Genomic DNA, 23449 nt, shown 5'->3' on the forward strand with positions numbered 1-23449 from the left:
GGTGCTCAGGCGGGGGTCGCTGCTTTCCGCATGGCTCCCTGAGGTCCCACATCACCTGGCGGGGACTCGGGCTGCCTGGACCCCAGGAGCCCGCCGCTCTAGGCGCCTCTCTCCCCGCACCAGCAGCGCCCCAGTGTCCGCTGTCCGCGCCGGGAGCCTCAATAAAGTTTTTTCAGTCAGGCAAACCGGAAGTACGGGGCGGCGGGGGCGGGAGCAGGCCCTGCCCTGCCCTTCCGGGAGGCGGCAGCCTGCGAGTGGGGGCCGCCGCCGGCGGCGGGGCTGGGCCGGGTATGAGCGACGTGGTGGAGCGGACGCTGAGCGCGCTGCCCGGCCTGCTGGGGCAGCACGACCCGGGGGCCGGGCCCGGCGGGGGCCCGGGTCGGGTCTCGGCCACCTCGCGGCTGGGCGGCTTGATCCGGAGCATCACCGCGCTCACCTCCAAACATGTACGGGCTGGTGGGGGAGCGGGGTGGCTCCGCGGGGCTGGGCCCCTGGACGGCCGGACCTTCTCCCCTGTGAATTGTAGCCAGTGGTGAGCTGTCAAAATCTTAAAAGCAGGTTCCCTCCTCACCCCACGAGGGGGTCGTTGCCCACCCCCACCTCCTGGGACTCCTGCCCTATCCAACTTCTCCCCCCCCCGGACCTCTGTGCCATCCACCCCTGTCCCCTGACTGCCCCCAGAACCGGGCAGGAGGGTCTCATGGGCCATTGTAGTGGGTGACCACCCCTAAGAGCCAGCGGCACCTGCTGGGGGGGCGAGGTGGGGAGTCCTAGCGGAGCTTACCTGGGGCTGCTCCCAGGAAGCATCCGGCAGGTCCTTCTGGCTCCTAGGGGTGGGGGAGCGTAGCTGGGGGGGAGCAGGGGGAGCGGCTGCTCCCCCACTGATCACATCAAAAGTGGCGCTTTAGGCACGGATTCCCTGGGTGCTCCGGGGCTGGAGCACCAACGGGGAAAATTTGGTGGGTGGAGAGCACCCACCGGCAGCTCCCTGCCCCGTGCCCGGCCCCAGCTCACCTCACCTCCACTACGCCTTCTCCGCTGAACGCGCTGACCCGCTCTGCTTCTCTGCCCCCTCCCCCCCCCCCCCCAGCTTCCCGCGAATCAGCTTTTTGGCGGGAAGCCTGGGAGGGCTGAGAAGCAGGCGGCAGCTTCTCTCTCAGGTCAAGGGTGGCGGAGGTGAGCTGGGGTGGGGAGTGGTTCCCCTGCGGGCCTCCCCCGGGTTACCTGCTGCAGCATGGGCGGCCCTCCTCGTGCCCCCCGCCCCCCTGTACCTCCGCCTCCCTGGGCCTGAGTGCAAAGCCGCTGCCTGCTTCTCAACTGATTCACTGGAAGCTTGGGGGGGACGGAGAAGCAGAGCGGGGTGGCGCGTTCAGGGGAGGAGGCGGAGATGGAGCGGAGGTGAGTTGGGGCCGGGGGTGGGGCGGAGAGCTGCCGGTGGGTGCTCTGCACCCACCAAATTTTCCCCTTGGGTGCTCTAGGGCTGGAGCACCCATGGAGTCGGCGCCTAAGGCGCCACTTTTGGCCAGTTAAATTTAGAAGCTCTTTTAGAACTGGTTGTACCAGGAGGTTCTAAAAGGGCTTCTAAATTTAACAACCGGTTCTACCGAACCGGTGCGAACCGGCTCCAGCTCACCACTGATTGTAGTCATGGCCTTGCACCCCCCACCCCAGGCTGAAAGCGAGCGGGGAGGCTGGGTCCGCGGTCTCCCTTCTCACCCGTGTCCCTGGCTTCCCGTGCCGCGTGTGTCTCATGTTCTGGACAGCGCGAAGCCATGGGGGTCCTTGTCGCCAGGTATTAGAGCAGACGGGTTTTCGGCCAAGCAGCTCCGCCCGCCCCTGCCGTGGGTGGGGTAGAAAAGCCTGAATCTGGAAGGTCAGCAGGTGTTGGCAGCTGCCTCTGGGGTGAAACACACCTGTTCAGCTCTGCCCAGAAACATGCTTTTCTTTCTACCCACCCTGCCTATTGATATGGCCCCAGTTACAATAGAATCTGGGTGCCTCATAGGCTTTAATTAGGGTGCCAACCCTCAGGATTGTCCTGGAATCTCCAGGAATTAAAGATTTTGGAATTAAATATTGTCATGTGATGAAATGTCCAGGAATACGTCCAACCAAAATTAGTGACCCTACCTTTAATATATTTATACTTAGTATGCTTACTTCGCCTCTGGTAGAAAAGTGCTGTAAATCCCTTTTTTACAGATTGGGAGCTGAGGCACCGAGAGGTTAAATGGTTTGTCCATAGTCACACAGGAAGGCAGTGACAGAGCAGGATCTCAAAGCCAGAGTCTAGAGCCCTACCCATTGGACCATCTTTCCAGTTTAGTACAGGGAGTAAATATGAATGCAATACACAGTGATCAGTTTTTGTTAGAGTAGGTGTAAATAAGATGATGTAACTTGGCCAGGATACAGAGATAAATCCCTTTCTATTTCTAAGAGTGCGTGGTGTACAAGTGGGCAGGACCTTAGTGTTATCTGTCGTCCAAAATAACGCATCGTATCATTCCCTGACACCATGCTGTGTATTATTTCAAATACCGATTTAGAAGAAAGGGTGTTACTGGCTGAATTACCAGTGTAATTGTTTAGGCACTAGAGGTCTCATCAAATGGCATGTCTACACTTACCTCCAGAGCGATTGATCCAGCAGCGGTCAATTTATCGCATTAGTGAAGACGCGATAAATGGACCGCCGAGCGCTCTCCCGTCGACTCCGATACTCCACCAGGGCAAGGGATGCAGGCGGAGTCGACGGGGGAGCGTCAGCAGTCGACTTACCGCAGTGAAGATACCGCGGTAAGTAGATCTAAGTACGTCAACTTCAGCTATGCTATTCATGGAGCTGAAGTTGCGTAACTTAGATCGATCCCACCCCGCTAGTGTAGACCAGGTCTAAGTCCTAACTAGGGCCAAGCTTGCTGAGCTTGCAAAATGGCTGCAGAATGCAGTTTTTGTTTTGAATGGCATGTATTAAAACTGTGCACTTTAAAATATTTTCCAAGTCCAAGAATATAAATGAAGTACTGTTAGACCCTTTTAAATCAATAAACTTATGTATACTGTAATACAGGCCAATGGAAGAGTGAGCAGATGAAAGTGTAGATATGGAAAGTATACCATTTTTTGTGCTTTTAAAAAAGCAGTATATGGAAATCTAGTGAAACCCTTTGAAGCTGTAAATCTAGTGAAATTGGAAGTGTAATAGCTTTGTAATATTATTTATACAAAAAACAAATGAAGACCGTAAGATTATATAAATTATTTTTGATAGAATTCTAATAGTTCATGCTTTCCTTGCCATCATTTGTTTCGTTTTTTTAACCCCCCCAAAATTATGCAAGATCTTAAAAATGTTTAAATTATTCTTTTATAGGAGGAAGAAAAATTAATACAACAGGAACAAACTAATTTGAAAGCCACAGTTTCTGCTCCCACTACAACACTTGTAAGTTTTAGTCTTATTTGTAATGAAATTTACCTTTACTGTAGACTGAATTTAAGAATAGTAATGTGCAGACTTGTGCTTGGCGGGGTGAGTGAATACTAGTTTGGTATAGTTGGTATACACTAGAGAAATCTTGCATTTGTTAGCACCGTTACAAGAACATGCTGTACTTGTAATACACCTTATGTCTACACCCAGGTTTTTGCAATGGTGCCCAAGCAGCGAGAGTACTATTGCAACTGTGCTTGCTTGGAGCAAGTATTGCCACTGTTGTACCTTGTAGTGGGTCACTCTGTACTCTTGCAGTACTAGTGTAGACAGGGAAATCGGGTGATGCAGCTGAGCATGTCCAATTACTCCTCCCAAGTGCAGTTTAAGGCCTGGGCTACATTGGGGGTGGGGGTTCGAACTAAGATATGCAACTTCAACTTCAGCTATGCGAATAGCGTAGCTGAAGTATCTTAGTACCTGGCCGTCCTCACGGCGGTGAGTTGACTGCGGCGGTTGCCCTGTCGACTCCGCTTACCCCTCCTGCCGAAGTGGAGTACAGGGTCGATTCGGGGATCGATTTGTCGCATCTAGACAAAACGCGATAAATCTATCCCCGATTGATCGATCACTACCCGCCGATCCAGCGGGTAGTGAAGACATACCCTTAGAGTTCTCCTGCCCATCTGTTTGTGCTGTCTCAGAACACTGGTTCTACCATCTGTCAAGTTACCACCCACTGGTTGCTTGAGATTAGTCAAGGAATTCTCTAATGGAGACCAATCATTACAGATTTCAGACAAGCATGCTTCTGTGTTCATAATAATTACCTTTCTAACCTAGCATGCAGTTCCATTGTATATGCAATCTAGGGATTATCTGTACTTGAAAATTAATTTGGATTAAGGTAACGTGAATTTAAAGAGTAAAAGTGGTTCCAGAATAACTCCATGTGTGGATACTCTTATTCCGGAATAGGTCTATCCACACATGACGTTATTCAGGAATAATTATTCCTGAATAATTCGATGTGTATACAGACCCTTAGTATGGTATGTGTTTTTTTGCGACATTGTCACACTGCAAGATCATGTTTAATCTGTCATTCATTATTGGCTTTATAAAGTTGTGGTCCGCACTACAAAAATGTTTTTTAATAGAGAAAGTATTTAGTGGAACCATTCCTCTTCCATTTGTGACTGCACTGACCACTTTCCTCCCATTGGTGATACAACAACAATGGGATGTGGAATAATTTGTGGTATTGTACGTACGGTGGTACAGTGCCTTGTGACTATTCATTTTAATACCCATGATGGTCATAATTTTGTTTTGATTGCAAGGATGCCACTCATAACCAGATAACATATTTATGCATGGAATTTGATGAAGTTCAGTTGTAGTTTAACTTAAATTTGTTTTGAAACATTAGTATCACATCAAATATTGATAAACTTTCATTTTAGAAATGTTAAATTCTGTGTTTAGAAAAAGTAGTGCTTTTTGTTTATAATATATACTTGTCAAAGTCTCAAACCTCAATATGTTAGAGCTGCAAAGAGGAACAGAGCACTTATAACTATTCTAAATTTCTTAATATTTCATTCTTGGTATTTCAGAGACTGATGAAAGAATGTATGGTGAGACTAATCTATTGTGAAATGCTGGGATATGAGTCCTCCTTCGGATACATCCATGCTATTAAGCTAGCACAACAGGGAAACCTTTTAGAAAAAAGAGTTGGTATGTGTATAAGACTGGTATATCTTAATATTGCGCTCAAAATTGCCACAAATGTCCCCTGAAATTGGGTTGGAAGTCATAGTAAATACAAGAACTGGTTGAAAGTTTATTTTCAATATGTTTTCTTTTTGGGGAAAAAAAAATTCAACTTAATATTTCAAAATTTGAAAATATAAAATTATTTTAGTTTGAAGGAGTTTTAAGTACCTGGTTGAAAAATGGGTGCAGAGGGGAAACCATAAAAAAACAAACAACCCACCCACCACCTTTGTATTATTTAATAATTTTGAATATCCGCTCTAGTAAACAGTAGACACATACCCTTTAAATGAAAATGCTTGTATTTCAAAGAGACACACTGGCTTGAAGGTCAATTTCCATGTGGAAACTTTATATATAGTTGTCATAAATAACCTCTTAAAATAATATAAGTGGAATATTAAAGAGACAATATTTAGTGGAGTAAGAGTGCTTCCAAATTGAGGGTGCTGGTTCTCCAACATTCAACTGTATTTATGTTTTTATAGGGTTTTATAATCTTTTCTTTTCAATATTAGTGCAGTGCCCTTTAAGCATATTCTTCCCTGTCTTTGTACACATCGGTCACCTCGAGTTAGAGATGGCTTGTGACAAATGAGGCGAGAGGGAAGATAACGAGAGCGCCAGTGCAGAAGTCTATGGAGAAATCTGACTGATGGTGTAAAAGAATTTTTGAAATTTTACACCACATATTGTATGGGTAACAAAACAGAGATATGAAACTCTTCTTTATCTACAAAGTCTTATCAGTAGATTTGTTTCAAGGAGTTGACATTCTGCTTAATCTGGGGTATCTCCAAGAGGTTGCTGATTCAAGTGTCTTAGTGAAGACAGGTTTCAGAGTGGTAGCCGTGTTAGTCTGTATCAGCAAAAACGATGAAGAGTCCTTGTGGCACCTTAGGGCTCGGCTACACTTGCAAGTTAGAGTGCATTAAAGCAACCCCTGGCGCCCTAACTCCTGAGATGTCCACACTGGCAAGGCATGTAGAGCACCTGGACTCTGCAGCTGGAGCGCTCCTGATAATCCACCTCCACGAGAAGCCTAAAGCTTGCTGCGCCCCGGCTGAAACGCCCAGGCGTCAGTGTGGACGAAGTGTTGCATTACTGCGCTGTGATTGGCCTCCGGAAACGTCCCATAATCCCCTGAAGTCAAGTGGCCACTCTTCTCGTTGTTTTGAAATTGGCTGCAGGCATGCGGATATCCCCTTTCAAAGCTCCGTTTCTGACAGCCAGCATGCTTATCTGCTCTGGAACAAAGCAAACAATTAGTGTGGAATGCTGCTGTTGTGAGCATGTGTGAGAGGGTGCGGGTCTGCTGCTATCTGAATTTACGAGACAGCATGCTGACACGCTCTCAGCCCCCCAAAATACACTGTCTCTCCCCCCACATACACACAACACACTCCCTGTCACACTCTCTCCCCCCGTCCCCATTTGAAAAGCACAGTGCAGCCACTTGCACACTGGCATAGCTACCACAATTCACTGCTCTTTGTGGCATTGCAAGAGCTGCTAATATGGCCATGCCTGTGCGCTTGCAGCTGACAGTGTAAACACATAGCAGCATTTTCTCTGCTGCGTTCTCCGAAGGGTGGTTTAACTCCCAGTGCTCTACGTCTGCAAGTGTAGCCAAGCCCTCGGAGACTAACAAATTTATTTGGGCATAAGCTTTTGTGGGCTAAAACCCACTTCATCAGATGCATGGAGTGGAAAATACAGAGGCAGGTATAAATACACACCACATGAAAAGATGGGAGTTGCCTTACCAAATGGGGGGTTAGTGCTAACGAGCCAATTCAATTAAGGTGGAAGTGGGCTATTGTGATTTTTCCTCCCTTGGTATTCACCCCTTCTTGTCAACTGTTGAAAATAGCCCACTTCCACCTCAATTGAATTGGCTCGTTAGCACTGATCCCCCACTTGGTAAGGCAACTCCCATCTTTTCATGTGGTGTGTATTTATACCTGCCTCTGTATTTTCCACTCCATGCATCTGATGAAGTGGGGTTTACCCCACAAAAGCTTATGCCCAAATAAATTTGTTAGTCTCTAAGGTGCCACAAGGACTCATTTTTTTTCGTGAAGACATTTCTTGTGTTGCAGAGAAAATAGTTCAGATGTGGGCCAAATTATCTGCATCCACAATAGCAAGGCAATATATTGGGTAAAATAACTGTTAGGTTTTCTGTGTTTGAATTTCAGCTGGTATAATTCACTCAAGCACTGGAGCTGGATAAATCTTGTATCAGAAACTGTAATTTTAGACCCATGTCCTTCCTCACTATTGAAGACCAGTGAAAAGGTGCTCAGTGTGATGTTCATAGGAATTGTTAACACCTTGTGGAAGGCAGGGTGCAATCTCTTTTGAAGACTGCTTGTATATGGTCTCTGATCAAGAGATTGACAAACTGGCTAACTGTCAACCAGTTTCATATCTTCCCTTGTAGGTAATATTATTGAGAAGGTTGTGTGAGGCCAGTCTTTCAGTATCTAGATGCCTCAGATATCCTGGACAAAAAACAGCACTCATTGCTTTGGTTTGAGGATCTACTAGTAATGGAGAATGAGTAGGTGTCTAAGCTGATATTATAAAGTTGTTCAATTGTCTTTGGTACTGCTGACTCTACAGTTGTATGCAATGGTGGACAGGGATCTTGAGTGTCTCCGTTCTTTCCTGGGTGAGCAGTCCCAGGGGGCTACATTAGGGAATTGTTCATCTGCCTCAAAGGTTCTCTTGTGGAGTCATCCTCCATCTTGTCACTCCTTTTGTTCGGGGTGTGTGTGTGTGTATTGATTGTGTAGTGATTTAGTCCTAAGTTGAGCACAGGATCTGGTCCAAGAGGTGAATATAGCTGGGCTGCTTGGTAATCGTGACCATAATATAATTGAATTTCATATCCCTGTGGCAGGAAAAACACCACAGCGGCCCAACACTGTAGCATTTAATTTCAGAAAGGGGAACTACACAAACATGAGGAGGTTAGTTAAACAGAAATTAAAGGGTACAGTGCCAAAAGTGAAATCTCTGCAAGCTGCATGGAAACTTTTAAAAGACACCATAATAGAGGCTCAACTTAAATGTATACCCCAAATTAAAAAACATAATAAGAGAACCAAAAAAGAGCCGCCGTGGCTAAACAACAAAGTAAAAAAAGCAATGAGAGGTAAAAAGGCATCCTTTAAAAAGTGGAAGTTAAATCCTAGTGAGGAAAATAGAAAGGAGCATAAACGCTGGCAAATGAAATGTAAAAATACAATTAGGAAACCCAAAAAGAATTTGAGGAACAGTTAGCCAAAGACTCAAAGTAATAGCAATTTTTTTTTAAGTACTTCAGAAGCAGGAAGCCTGCTAAACAGCCAGTAGGGCCCCTGGACGATCAAGGTGCTAAAGGAGCACTCAAGGACGATAGGGCGGAGAAACTAAATGAATTCTTTGTATCAGTCTTCCAGGCTGAGGATGTGAGGGAGATTCCCAAACAGCCCTTCTTTTTAGGTGACAGATCTGAGGAACTGTCCCAAATTGAGGTATCATTAGAGGAGGTTTTGGAACAAATTGATAAACAGTTGTAAGTCACCAGGACCAGATGATATTCACCCAAGAGTTCTGAAGGAACTCAAATGTGAAATTGCAGAACTACTAACTGTAGTCTGTAACCTTTCATTTAAATCCGCTTCTGTACCAGATGACTGGAGGATAGCTAATGTGATGACAGTTTTTAAAAAGGGCTCCAGAGGTGATCCCGGCAATTACAGGTTTTTAAGACTGACTTCAGTACTGGGCAAACTGGTTGAAACTATAATAAAGAACAATATTGTCAGACGTATAGATGAACATAATTTGTTGAGGAAGAGTCAACATGGTTTTAGTAAAGGGAAATCATGCCTCATCAATCTACTAGAATTCTTTGAAGGGGTCAACAAGCATGTGGACCAACGGGGTCCAGTGGATATAGTATACTTAGATTTTCAGAAAGCCTTTGACAAGGTCCCTCACCAAAGGCTCTTTCGCAAAGTAAGCTGCCACGGGATAGGAAGAAAGGTGCTCTCATGGATTGGTAACTGGTTAAAAGATAGGAAACAAGGGGTAAGAATAAATGGTCAGTTTTCAGAATGGAGAGGGGTAAATAGTGGTGTCCCCCAGAGGTCTGTTCTGGGACTAGTCCTATTCAACATATTCATAAATGATCTGGAAAAAGGGGTAAACAGTGAGGTGGCAAAATTTGCGGATGATCCAAAATGACTAAAGATAGTTAAGACCCAGGCAGACTGCAAAGAGCTACAAAAGGATCTCTCAAAACTGGCTGACTGGGCAACAAAATGGCAGATGAAATTCAATGCTGATAAATGCAAAGTGATGCACATTGGAAAGCATAATCCCAACTATACATATAAAATCATGGGGTCTAAATTAGCTGTTATCGCTCAAGAAAGAGATCTTAGAGTCATTGTGGATAGTTCTCTGAAAACATCCACTCAATGTCCAGTGGCAGTCAAAGAAGCGAACAGAATGCTGGGAATAATTAAGAAAGGGATAGATAATAGGACAGAAAATATCATGTTGCCTCTACATAAATCCATGGTACTCCCACATTTCGAATACTGCATGCAGATGTGGTTGCACCATCTCAAAAAAGATATATTGGAATTGGAAAAGGTTCAGAAAAGAGCAACAAAAATTATTAGGGGTATGAAATGGCTTCCGTATGAGGAGAGAGTAATAAGACTGGGACTTTTCAGTTTGGAAAAGAGACGGCTAATGAGAGAGATGATTGAGGTCTATAAAATCATGACTGGTATAGAGAAAGTAGATAAGGAAGTGTTTACCACTTCTCATAACACAAGAACTAGGGGTCACCAAATGAAATTAATAGGCAGCAGGTTTAAAACAAATAAAAGGAAGAGTTTCTTCACACTGCGCACAGTCAACCTATGGAACTCTTTGCCGGAGGATGTTGTGAAGACCAAGACCATAACAGGGTTCATAAAAGACCTAGATAAATTCATGGAGGATAGGTCCATTAATGGCTATTAGCCAGGATGGGCAGCAATGTTGTCCATAGCCTCTGTTTGCCAGAAGCTGGGAATGAGCAACAGGGAATGGATCACTTGATGATTACCTGTTCTGTTCATTCCCTCTGGGGCACCTGGCACTGGTCACTGTTGAAAGACAGGATACTGGGCTAGATGGACCTTTGGTCTGACCCAGTAGGGCCATTCGTATGTTCTTATTCATATACATATACACACACACACACGCACACCCCGAACCAGAAGAGAGGCAGATGAACAATTCCATAATGCAACCCCCTTGGATATATATTTGGGGCTTCTGGGAGAGTTAGTGAGATGGCATGGGCTCTCATGTCTTCAGTACGTTCATCTCCTCTCAGTTGATCTTGCCATTGTGGTTGAATGTTAGGTGGCAATCTAGGCACAAATGAGAACAAATTAATTGAGGCCAAGTCCAGATATGACACAGGCGATGTTGGTAGGTTGGGAAAAACCTCTGAAGGGGCTGGCAGGGATTATATCAGCTTTCTTGACTGCAGGGTTGTGCCCATCACACTGTAACCTCCTATTTCGTTGAAGTTTGCCACTTGAGAGTTCAGTTAGAAAACAACTGCTGTTAGACAATAAGGTAGCACCTGTTAGTTACCATGAAGACTGTTTTTTAAAAATCAATGTCTGGCCAGAAGGCTGTGGTTTCTTCTTTGCAATATGGAATTTGCTACCATAGTCCATGTCTTTATCACTTACTGATACTAGACTACTGCCATGTACTCATTGTAGGCTACACCTGAAATTAATTCAGACACTGAAGGTAGTCCAGAATGCAGTGATCTGATTGTTTAGAGGTTTATCATAACAGGAGACATTTCACCAGTGGCTCAAGACCTATCTATTGGTCCCTTTGTGGAATCTAAATAGTAAAACCTTAAAAGGCCTGAGCCCTGCCTGTCTGAGACCCACAAACAGTTCCACCTTTTCTGGATAATCACATGGGATCAGAAGAGGTGCTTATTCCATCAGGGTCCTTGATTCTGGAATTTAGTTCCCTCCTTAGTTCCACATGATTGAAGTCTGTGACCTTCAGGCCATGCCCCAAGCCCCGTCTGATTTCCTGGGTATCTGAGGAGGGTGAGGGCATGAATGGGGTTTGAGCTGTGATAGAGGATTTGTTTGCTCTGCTATAATTATGTGGGTTGATTTGTGCTATTTGATTGGAATGACCAGTTTTAACCAATTTTTTGTGTTTGATTGTGTTATTTTAATGATGTCACAGTACCTAGAGCTCCTTTGAATAGGTCTGTTTTATAATTACCAATCCAAATAAATAGAAGAATAACTTAATTGAGTAACATTGGAAAATATATAGTGTTGAATTATTTAATGTAGTAAATAAACTGGGACACAATAATTCTCTTAAAACTAATATTTGCTATATTGGTGTCTCCGTCCTTAAAAATGAAGTGCAGGCTGCTTATGGGTAGTTGTCTGGTCTATGGAGAATATAATTTTGTTAGTGTGGGGGGAAAAAAGCATTCATTTTCTAATGAATTGTCTCTTGTATGATGTCATCCTCAGCGCTTTAGATCTGACAGCGTTACAGAGGCTTCTTAATTTTGGACACAGCTTGTGGGTTTCAAGTCCATCCTTACTGAACAGTACGACCAGCTAAATATCTCCAAGCAACCAGATGATAAAAAACCAGTTAATTTAAACCCTGAAGTTAAAAAAAAATAGGGTGCATCTACACAGCAAACTGCCCATCCCGCACAGCAGTGAATCTGAGTCAGTTACTTGGGCTGTGAAACCCACTGCCGCAGGGTTTTCCCCCCTTTTCTAGACTTACCCACAGAGATCCTATAATCTGCCTGTATTTTCACCGATGATTTGAGCCGTCAACTTTTGTGCTCTGGATGTCTTTCGTTTTCCTGTTAACATTTGGAAACAGTTTATAACTGGAAAAGGTGATGGAGGTTTTTTGTTTTTTTTTCTTTTGTAGGTTACTTGGCTGTTTCTTTATTCCTCCATGAAAATCATGAACTGTTGCTTCTACTTGTGAACACAGTTGTGAAGGTACAGCTTTATGGGAGGTTTGGAGAAAAACATTACACTAACTTTTTAGGCCAGTGCTTTTCCAATATAATGCCAATTAATTCTAAACTGTGTATTCATTAATAAAATCTACTTGTTTATCAGTTAACACTGAAATAAGAAAAATGACTATTCAACCAAGTTTCTTATGGGAATCTAATGTATCCTTTATAGTTTCAAGTTCTGTAGCAGTATTAAACAAATATAATGAAAATGTCACAGAAAAATTGAACAATCCCTTAATTAGCAGAGCATTAGAGAGCAGTGCTTCACAGTATAGCATAAAAAGTGGAAGCTTTCCCACATTTGGCCTTAGAAATGAAAAGTTTCCCATAGTTTAAATTAGAAATGACCATTTTGTTGTCTTAATGACTGTGACAGGACTTGCAGAGCACTAATCTGGTTGAGGTGTGTATGGCACTTACTGTTGTCAGCCAGATCTTTCCACGGGAAATGATTCCAGCTGTACTTCCCCTCATAGAAGACAAACTTCAGCATTCTAAGTACGTATTCACTGAGAAGGATTTCAAGCATTGTTATGAACTTGGGATGTCCTAAAATTTAGATATTTTATTTCAGTACATAAATATTTCTCTTAAATACTGTTTTTGCTCTGAATCCTTCCTTAGTCATTATTCACAACTTTGTGTTCCTTTCCAAATTTTCCTTTTGTGTCTCTCCCTGCCCTACCCGCTTTAGTTTGTGCATTCTTGATTGCATAATGAATGTCTTTTGTTTTGCTTAAGCATTGTTGATGGATAAATGTCATGTAACTTTATACATGTGGAAATACTGTTATACAGTGTATGTGGGTTAAGAAGTGTTTGTAGTATAAATGGAGTAACAAATTGTACCCTTGGAATTCATTACATCACAGAAAGATCTATGCCTGATTTTTGGAGAAGCTGAGCATGCGCAAACCCCACTGAAGACTGGTGAGGTGCAGGTGCTCAGCCCTTTGATTATCAGGCCTTGTAGTTAATAACATTACATACAGAGCTAGCGCGGTGTACATGCTAAACTAAAAGGTAGCAGAAGCATGATCTAACTCCAGGAACTACTAAACTCTACGCTTGCTGTGCCACTGACTCATCAAGTGGCCTTTGCCAGATTACTTATCCTCTCTCTTGTCTCGGTATCCTCATTTGTAAAACTTGAATGATGATATTTAACTATTTCAGAGGCATCATGATGTGATGATTAGTTAATATTTTAACTAACTAGCTATAAAAGTGGGAAATGTTACAAAGTCAGTAGTTTTCTTAAAAATAAAGTCTCTATTTCATAATATAGAGAAACAATTTAGGTTAAGTAAAGCTTCTATTTAGGGTCAAGTTGCTTGATCTTTTAAAGAAAAATGTTTCTCTTTAGGGAAATTATCCGAAGAAAAGCAGTTCAGGCATTGTATAAATTCTATCTCATTGCTCCCAACCAAGTCCAGCACATCCATGACAAGTTCCGGAAAGCCCTGTGTGACAGGGATGTTGGAGTCATGGCTGCTTCTTTACAGATTTACCTTCAAATGATTAAGGTAGGCTGAGAATTAGAAGCCTAATTGAACATATAGGCTGTTTTTTAAAATGTACAAACAACTGTAAAATTGTTCTGTAGGAAAATCACTCTGGAAGGATAGTCTGTCAACTTGTCTTCAGATTACCACGATTCACCTTCATAACTGTACTATATTCATTAGCATTCCAACCCTTGACAAAGCCCCAGCTGACCATTTCGGAGCCTGACCCTGGTGATCAGCACCTTTGGCATAAAGGCTCTGTTTTTAAGTCTAAAGTTTAGGTTTTTTTCAGTGTGTTATAGATTATGCTGAGGATTGCCTGTGAATTCAGTGTACCATTGCAAGGGAAATGCTTTCAGTCATATTCACTGTCTTGTTAAAAATACAGGGAAAACACTTAAAGCTTAAAGCAAAAAGGAGTTGATGTTGGGGTTTGAGAGGAAGAAATGATGGATTAGGAAATGGAATAGGATAGGAAATTATTCATTGAATAATAGTTAATAAGATTATATTCCTGTCATGGCTTTATGGTGTATTTCTGAGGCACTGTACTTAAAATATTTGAATTGTATTTCTCTTTTCCTTGTCTAGAAAAATGCATCTGGATACAAGGACTTGACAGAGAGCTTTGTAACCATTCTAAAGCAGGTAGTGGGAGGAAAGCTTCCTATAGACTTCAATTACCACAGTGTGCCAGCACCATGGCTACAAATTCAGCTCTTAAGAATACTGGGGCTGTTAGGAAAAGATGATCCAAGGTAACCAGTTTCTTCTATGTAATAAATTCTTTGAAAATAGAAAGAATACACAGTGAGTCATTATTTTGTGGTAATACATAACTTTTACTGTGCTTTCACAACACAAAGGAAAATAAAGGATTAATACATTCTATTTGCTCTTTATTAACAAATACTGTAAAAAGTGATTTATTGAAAAGTTGTTATACTTGACTTGTTTCTCAGCTCCTGTGTGGGTCAGGCAGCTGATTATGGGATATGTGGTGAGAGATGCTTGTGGACTTGAGGTCAGAATTTCCATTAATTTGGTTGATAATGTGATCCTAGTGAAAATCCAAGACAAGACAGTGTAAAAAGAATGCTGTCCTTTGTAAGGGTTTAGCTGTTTGTGTTCTTTATTCCTCTTAACCAAAAAGTCTGTCTTATTTACTGATCAGCAAGGAATGTATTTTTAGTCTATTTTGATGCAATAGACGGCTTATTTGAAAGTAGCAAACATCTTGTGAGATGCTATTTAGAGCCAGATTGTAGAGCCCTTACTCGCGCTAATGAGAATTAATTAATATGAATAGTCTCATTGAAATCATGTGGAGCAGCTTGTAGGATTAGGATGTTGTTTTTTCACTAAACAGGTATATACAGGTGGGGGGGGGTTTGTTTGGTTTTTTTGATTAATTTACTGGGCTTCAAATAAAGTGAGAACTTTTTTACAATTTTTATTTTGTAACAGGACAAGTGAATTAATGTATGATGTTCTGGATGAGTCTTTAAGAAGAGCAGAAATAAATCATAATATTACATATGGTGGGTGAGAATATATTGTATAAGTACAAATATTTGCAAAGAATGAAAATTTAAGTGTTTAGTTATTGTGCTGTTTACATGATTAACTATGTATTCTTTTGTTTAGTAATCTGGTGAGGTCATGAATTTGGGTATTGTGACTGGTGAATTATAAAGCAAGGAAACATAATGTTAGTAATGTTAACACATGAACAGAAATTACATATTCCTGTATAATGTAGTTTTGAAATGTTTTTGAAGTGAAGAATATTTATTTAATGGGAAGCAACTAAATATTTGTAGATCCAAATTTGCGTGCCTTCAAACTGCTGCATACTATGTGAAAGTCCTCCAAATTATGTTGGGCTTGCTCTTTTCCTCAAATATGCAACATCTTGTACTTGCGAAATCATCAATTGCACAGGTGTATTCATATTATAGTTAGTAGCTAACTTTCTTTAAAAAAAAAAAAAAAAAAAAAAGTGATACTGCCTTGTGTGTCAGAAGGAAGGACTGGACTTCAGGTTTCTTTAAAAAAAATAAAATAATCCTCCACATGATTAGTAGTTAAGAAACTTAACAAAAAGTAAGTGTGTGTGTGTGTGTGTGTGTGCGCACGCGCGTACGCTATCCTTTCCTTTCACAAACACATTTGTGATCTCTTGAGTTGCACTCTAGAACCTCCTGTTAAAATTATTTCCAGAGCTCATTGACACTGATGCCTATGAAAGTGTGTTTTGACATAAGGCACTACCGTAAATCTTATAATTGTTGCAAACGGCCATGTTAATTTACTCTTTAAAAAATATTTGACAATAGAGCAGAATCAACAAGAAACAATACTTTCCAACTCATAAGGGCATTTTGCAAACTATGGAGAGTTTTAAGGATGTGTGGGTAGGTTGGCTTGTTTTTGCTATCTTTCAAGAACAAATATCCAAGGTTCTAGAACACGAAATTAACAACTGTTCTTTTACTCTTAAAAAATGTAGTAGTTCATGGTTTTAAAACGAAGCCATAAATGTTGCCAGCGATCGATGGACAATTAAGATGTGGTGTTGAAAGTGGCTGAATAACAGTGGAACATATGCCCCAAAGCTCTAGGAGTCTATTTTCTTGACTAGGTGTATTTTCTAAACATTAATGAAAGTGAGGTGCACGTGAAATGCTGAATACCCCCCCATCCCTTTATTTTATTTTTTTGGCAAATGATACGCTGATGAAACATCTGTCAAATCTTACAACCATCCGTTCACTGTGTTTCACTTTGCTTGTATGTCAGAGGTGTGCTTTTATGCACAAACAGCAACATAGACATTGAGGGGTTTGTTAGTGTATGATGGATTTACACATGCAACTCTCAAGAGAGTTAATGTGCATAAATTCTCTGCACAGTGAGAGGAAATTGGATTCCCCAGACTGAATGCTAAATACTTTAGGGATCAGAGTAGACAACCATATGTGAAAAGCCTTATTTTGGCACTTATCAAGTGAAATGTACACAGAGAACAGAATTTACATGTGCGTTCCTTTGCTCACCATATGTTAATTGTTGTTAAAGTGCTAAAGAATCTATGATCCAAGCCAATGTGAAAATGTTAAAATCTCTGATTTCTTTGTTGCAATATAGCCAATTCTCTAATATTTAAAAGCCATACCTTGAAGACATTCCTAGCTTGTTGCATGTAGCTGCACAGTTAGTGCACATACCTTTCTCATATTTAGTTTAATTGCTAACAATTGATGGATTCTGGTCTTTTCATCTGGTTGCTAACCTAATATGAGATGTGGAAAAAACATGTGAATTGCTGTTATGGTCCTAAATACCAACTGGCAATCTAACTTGGATATTGAATTTTGCTATTGACTCACCTAAATTGGTGCCCTAAAAGGTTGATTTGTATCTCCTTTCCTTCACTTCACTAGTTTTCCCATTTAGCTTTTCCCAGCAGAAATATTTTTTTTCCCTCAAGAGGAATTATGCCTCTGAGCTCTTGTCCCTTTTGTCTATGTCATAAGGTTTGTTGATCTTGGTTGTTTGTAATGACTTCATAACTGCTGCTGTGATAGTTCCCAAGTCCATATGAATGTGCCTTTCCTGAAAGTCAGTCAGAATACAGGATGGTGGAAACTTCTGTTCAACAAAATCATTTCAAACTTTTCCATACACTAAACGTAAATGGCAAACCAGTTTTAGATAAATTTCTCTCCCTAAAAACTTAATAATCCATTGTTGGACCCCAAAGTCCTGTCTGTTGTTGACAGAGAAGTATATTATTGTGGTGTTGTGTTTTTTTAAGTCAAACTACTGAGCTTCTGCCCACCCTTTCTGCAGTTCATCTATCTATTCTACTACATAAACTGTACTAGGCTCCCTGCCAGATGCCCTCTGTTCGCTTTCATGTTACTAACAATAGCTGCTTGCTAAATTTTTCTACATTAAGACACAAACATCATCTTCCTCTGATGTCATCTTCCTGGTATGTGGATGATAAAGCAGAGAAAATACTTCTAGTCACTTGTGCAAAGTAATTGAAATCCCACTCTGCAATGGTGGCTATGTACCCAACCTAGCCATTGTCCAGCTACATTATTTGGCCTCTTCTAAACAGGACAATCTTGATATCTCCTCTAGTTGGGTGAATCACATTCATGGGAGATGCAGTAGGGCTATTGCTTGCCTGAAAGAAGGAAATTTATTCACATCTAAACAGTAACACTTGTTTTAAAATATTTCATGGGATAATATTTTAGATCCCAGAAATCTACATGCAGCACACATATCTGATTGCTTTAAAATATTAAGCCCAACCCCTTTCCAAAGAAAGTCGTCATTTGACATGAAGATTTTTTACTTGTATGTGCTAGCTTTTTTATGAAAATGCATTGTTATAGAAATGTATATTCTTAAATTACTGCCGTTTACCATTTGTTGTTTTCCCACCAGCTATCTTATTTGAATGTGTGCAAACAATTTATACCATTTGCCCCAAATCTGATCTGCTTGAGAAGGCTGCCAAATGCATTGGGAAATTTGTTCTATCACCTAAAATTAATTTGAAGTATTTAGGTAAGGATACCTGATCATCTCAGCGAGAAGATTTTAATCTGATCATGTGTATGTGATCTTTTGTCATATCTCTGTGCAATAACTTATTTTCTAGGATTGAAGGCTCTGACCTATGTTATCCAGCAGGATCCAAATCTGGCACTTCAGCACCAAATGACAATAATTGAGTGTCTAGACCATCCTGATCCTATCATCAAAAGGGAGGTAAGTTGATTTTTGAACACGCACAAAGAGAGCTTAATGTTTAAAGTCCATGCTATATTAATGTCATTTTAGAGTAAATGCCCTTAATATTACAATAGTGGCATCATCAAACAAAGGCATGTTTATATTGTTCGGCTCTGGTAACTGTGTGAAAAGAATTCTATAGAAAATTTGGTCCTCTTTATACTCTTTGTTTTCTCCTTTCCTTTTCTACAAATCTTATATTTCATTCTAAAAACATTTCTTAAGAAGATAAATGCCAGTATGATTGGAGAATAAAACAAAATATATTGTGTTTAAGATTTTTGTCCAATTTGGCACTATATACTAAGTTCCTGTCTGTGTGTCACTCCTGTGTTGTGTGATTAGAGTTACTTAAATGTTGTTTCTTTTGTTTTCCCCTTCAGACATTGGAGCTTCTCTACAGAATTACCAATGGGCAGAATGTAACCGTCATAGTTCAAAAGATGCTGGACTACTTAAGACAAAGCAAGGAAGAATATACCATCATCAACTTAACTGGCAAAATAGCAGAATTAGCTGAGAAATATCCTTTTCTTTTATTGAAGATTTAGAGCCAAAGCTTCTGTACAGTTTCATGTGACATCACTAATCACACCCTCCAAAGATCATTTTGTGGTCTTCCAGGAAAAAGAGGGAAGCCAGGATTGTATAATTCTTTATTTCAAATTTAAAAAAATAAACAGAAGAAATAATGATCTCAGGATTTTTTTAAATTTCATCACAAAGTAAAGGGCACTGAAGCATTTGGGCTTTGCTTTGGAGTTCACCTTTTAAGTTAATATTAATAACCTTCTCTTAAAAGAAAACTTTAAAAAACATGCACTGTAATCTGAAGGAGAAAAGAAGTTTAGTGCCTTATTGAATTAGACTTTAGCACTTCCTAATTGTGAGTGTGGTTTTCCTAGTAGAGTGCAGCTCTTCCAATGAAATAGGTAGTTGTGGAGCATGATATGGCTTTGTTTAAAATAAATAAATAAATAAATCCCCAGTAGTCCGAAAAACATCCTCATTAAATAAGAACACTGCAGGACAGCAATGGTGCATGCTTTGGGATTGCAAAACACTTAGAAGAAAAAAGATTCACAGTTCCATATGGTAACACTTTTGGAACCGCAGGCTCTGGGAAAACTGCCCTATTCGTCCTTTTTCTCCTTCCTTAGCTTGGAAAACATTTACATAGCAAACACTTGTCTGTCCAGATATTCCATATGTGTGTATGCCCTCAAAACTTTTTATGTCTTTCTTTTTTTTTTTTCCAGATTGTAAGTAAAAATAGATAAACATAATACACTAGTGTATATTTTATCTTCCCTTAATGTTCTGGATACATATGCCCCTGACAATGAGTGGTTCATCCAGACTATGAATGCAGTATTTTCGGTAGGAGGAGATGTAATGCACTCTGACATCCCAAACAACTTCTTGAGGCTGCTGGCTGAAGGTGGGTAACTTACTGAATTCTGTAAAGAGAAACCATGCTTTGTTAGCTAATGTCTTGGTTTTATTTGTCTAAATCTGTCTTGAATTCCATGACACATGTAGCATAAGTTTTTAAGCAAAGATTTAATAATGTGTAATTTTCTTTTTAGGATTTGATGATGAAAAGGAAGATGAGCAGCTACGGCTTTATGCTGTCCAGTCTTATCTTTCTTTGCTGGAGGAGGAAGATACTTTTTATCCACAGAAATTTCTTCAAGTTATGAGTTGGGTAAGGTTGATGCAGTATGAAAATATGATAGATGTGAAAACTGCCTGTCATAAGTGATGGCTTTTTAAACTTTATATTCTCTTTAAAAAACAAAAACTTATTACACTGAAACTTATTCTACAAGCACCTGTTTCAGTGGCTGTGAGATTCTGTCTTTTCCATAGTAAGGCTGTATGTGTGTGTGAAAAGCATTCGTAACCTTATGATGACCTGCCCAGCTGCTGAACTTGTATTCTGTGAAACCTGTGAAAGCAAGCAGATTCTACTTGAACTGGAAACTGAGCAGATGGTTAATTGTGCTTGTATAGGTATTGGATTAACACTGTACTAGGCAGCTACTTGATTTAATGAACCAAAAATTGGCATCCTATGGATGTATTTCACGTGCGTTTTCACAAACACAGTAAAATGTAATCTCAGACATTTTCCATTTAAAATTGAAATATAGCTTGGAAAACCCTATCTGCACTAGAAAATCTGCACTTTGCTGACTATGATTGTCACAAATGGGTCCTCTCGAACCAGTGCTGAAAACAGTTTAATTGCTAGGGTAGACATGACAGGCATCGTTATAGAAAACATTATTGATTTGCAAACAGAAACCTTAAATTGAGATTGATTTTTTTTTAAAATAAATGAAAGTAGTTTGATCTGCTCTGCACTAGTAATTAAACTATTTTCAGAGTTAGAGAGGATTGGTTGCTGACCACTGTTCTGAGTGGTGGTCAGTTTTGTAGAGTAGGTAGAACTACAGTGAGGTGATCTTAAACTGAGGACCAGCCAGCAATACTCGAAAACCACCAGACACTATGGCTCTTTCCACAGTATATTTCTTGTTTTTATTTTAGGTGGATATATAATTAGAAGGAATTTTGTACAAGTCCAGAATTTAAAGGATTTCCTTATCTTATAATGGTTTGTTCAATGTGAGGTGGATTTTATGTTAGTTATTAGCATTACATATTAATTTCCAAGATGAAAGCACTGATTCCTGTGTAACTAACTGAATGTCTGTTATATCTGTGTCTTGCTCATAGGTTTTGGGGGAGTATTCCTACCTTGTAAATGATGGTGATCCAGAAGTCATTATAACAAAACTGCACAGGTTGCTGAAGCAGACCTTTGTTACTTCTGAAACTAAAGCCTGGATTATGACTGCAATCACTAAAATATCATCCCGTATGCCTTGTTCTAAAACAGTTGATAAACTAATCCAGGAATTCAGCACTTCTCTAGACACATGCATGAGGCAATATGCCTTTGAATTAAAACATTTGTGTGAAAACAAGGAGCTGATGAAAAACGTGCTTCCGCTTGATTCCAGTTGTGATGAGATAATGGTAAGATAACTGTAACATATGTATTCTGTGCTTAAAGATTCATGTATTTCTATAAAATACATATTTAAAATGATTATATTTAGATATGTGTAAGAGGAAAGATGCAAATCTATCAAATCACTTAGAATGAGTTGCAATACGCACTCTTAACGGGATTCTTGATAAGTCTTGATGTGCTGGTGATATTAAGAGGCAATGAAGTTGTCATTTGCTATGCTATATTCATATTTGTTGTTTTATAAAATGATTTTTTTAGGAAGGCAAATTCAGCCTTTTGTGTATCCAGTGTTATACAGCGTTAGTTTGTCTTTGTGGTTCTACTTTTTGTTAGAACAGCCTACTAGTAGTTGAATTGAAGTATAGTATTTGGGAAGGGAAATGTTTACCTCCCGTACTAATTTTACTGTAAAATTAGTATATTTACATGGTGTTCAGTTAGATTGTGTTGGGATGCAAGTTCTTTTGTTCAAGATTTCTTGTCCAAACATACCAGTGAGATTGGAAAATTGTAGAGAAGCTAATTATGTTTAAGAACTACCATCCAAATTGATGTTCTGTTTTAACATGTTATCTCAATACCTTCTATATACAAAATACTCCCCATAGTGTAAGTATGGAATACATTATCTTCTTAGTGATGCGGGTATGAGAACTGTGAGATGTCAGCACTCTGCATTTTTATAAAATGGAAAGTTCCTTTGTTAAGAAATATTAGTTTCATTTAATGGAAAGATTCTGATTATTACTGTCTTTCTGAATTCAACGTAGGTAGATGCTTCCTTATCTTTCCTAGATGGGTTTGTGGCTGAAGGACTTAGCTGTGGTGCAGCACCATATAAACCTCATCACCAGAGACAGGAGGAGAAGCTTTCTCAGGGAAAAGGTGACTGTTGGTTTGTATTTATTAAATGTATGATAAATTAGCCAAACAATTAAAACAAATTAAAATGTTAGTATAACGTTGGTGTAAGAACACCATCCATTTACATCTTCTTCCCCAAAATGTTACGTCTCCATTTAAAAATGTCATCCACAACTCTAGGAGCGAATCATATTGCCCAGCTTCCTGAATTACATAGGCTATAGGTTGCAGTGCTTACAAACAAGGCCTGGTCCAGAGTCCATTGAAGTTGATTAAAATTCTCCAGTTTACTTCACTGAACTTTGGATCAAACCCATAGTGTGCACCGGGACCCTGTCTTTCATATTCAGCTTTTGATTATGCAGAGGATCTCAGGCTGCTCTGTGATGTTCTTCAGACCCTCTGCTACTTTGTGCCACTTTCTTAGCTCACCCTTGGCCACTAGGATTCATCCAAAAAACTCTTCTTTATTGAAGATTGGACTAAGCTCCCTTTGGGACTTGGCTAATGCCATACCTGATTAGCATGTGTAACTTCATCTACAAATATCTTGTTGCTCTGGAGTCAAGAACATAAAGATAAAAGCGTGGAATTCCAAGTTTTATAGTGCTTAGCATTCACATCTTGGCCACACTATTGTCAGTAAAATCAGAATTTTTTTTTTGATTGGTTTCTGGGCTTTGTTTTTTAGAAGAAATATCACTTTTGCTTTACTTACATAAACAGTTTAGATAACAGGGGATATTCCTTTATAAAAACCTTAGGTAGAAAGATTCTATAGATCTAAGAGCAGAAGTATTTGATCTACCCTATATTTAGTATATATTTAAAATGAATTTTGTAGCTATTTTGTGTAAAAAGGCACAAAACATTGTTTTAAGTGAAGTCCCAAG

At 40.2% G+C, this 23449-nt stretch overlaps 1 protein-coding gene across 1 annotated transcript in view; it reads left to right on the top strand.

Annotated features, from left to right (window-relative positions):
* Positions 1-290: 290 nt before the first annotated feature.
* AP4E1 (adaptor related protein complex 4 subunit epsilon 1) overlaps positions 291-23449 on the top strand; it is a 34411-nt gene continuing 11252 nt past the window's right edge. The window contains exons 1-15 of the mRNA XM_074966341.1: positions 291-446; positions 3377-3448; positions 5056-5179; positions 12224-12297; positions 12697-12818; positions 13687-13846; positions 14420-14586; positions 15296-15369; positions 18296-18418; positions 18513-18622; positions 19030-19169; positions 19975-20087; positions 20236-20354; positions 21392-21694; positions 22463-22577. Coding sequence (XP_074822442.1) covers positions 291-446; positions 3377-3448; positions 5056-5179; positions 12224-12297; positions 12697-12818; positions 13687-13846; positions 14420-14586; positions 15296-15369; positions 18296-18418; positions 18513-18622; positions 19030-19169; positions 19975-20087; positions 20236-20354; positions 21392-21694; positions 22463-22577 — 1972 coding nt within the window. The remainder of the gene's footprint in view (positions 447-3376; positions 3449-5055; positions 5180-12223; positions 12298-12696; positions 12819-13686; positions 13847-14419; positions 14587-15295; positions 15370-18295; positions 18419-18512; positions 18623-19029; positions 19170-19974; positions 20088-20235; positions 20355-21391; positions 21695-22462; positions 22578-23449) is intronic.

The sequence above is a fragment of the Natator depressus genome, chromosome 10, assembly GCF_965152275.1.
Source record: "Natator depressus isolate rNatDep1 chromosome 10, rNatDep2.hap1, whole genome shotgun sequence".
NCBI lineage: Eukaryota > Metazoa > Chordata > Testudines > Cheloniidae > Natator > Natator depressus.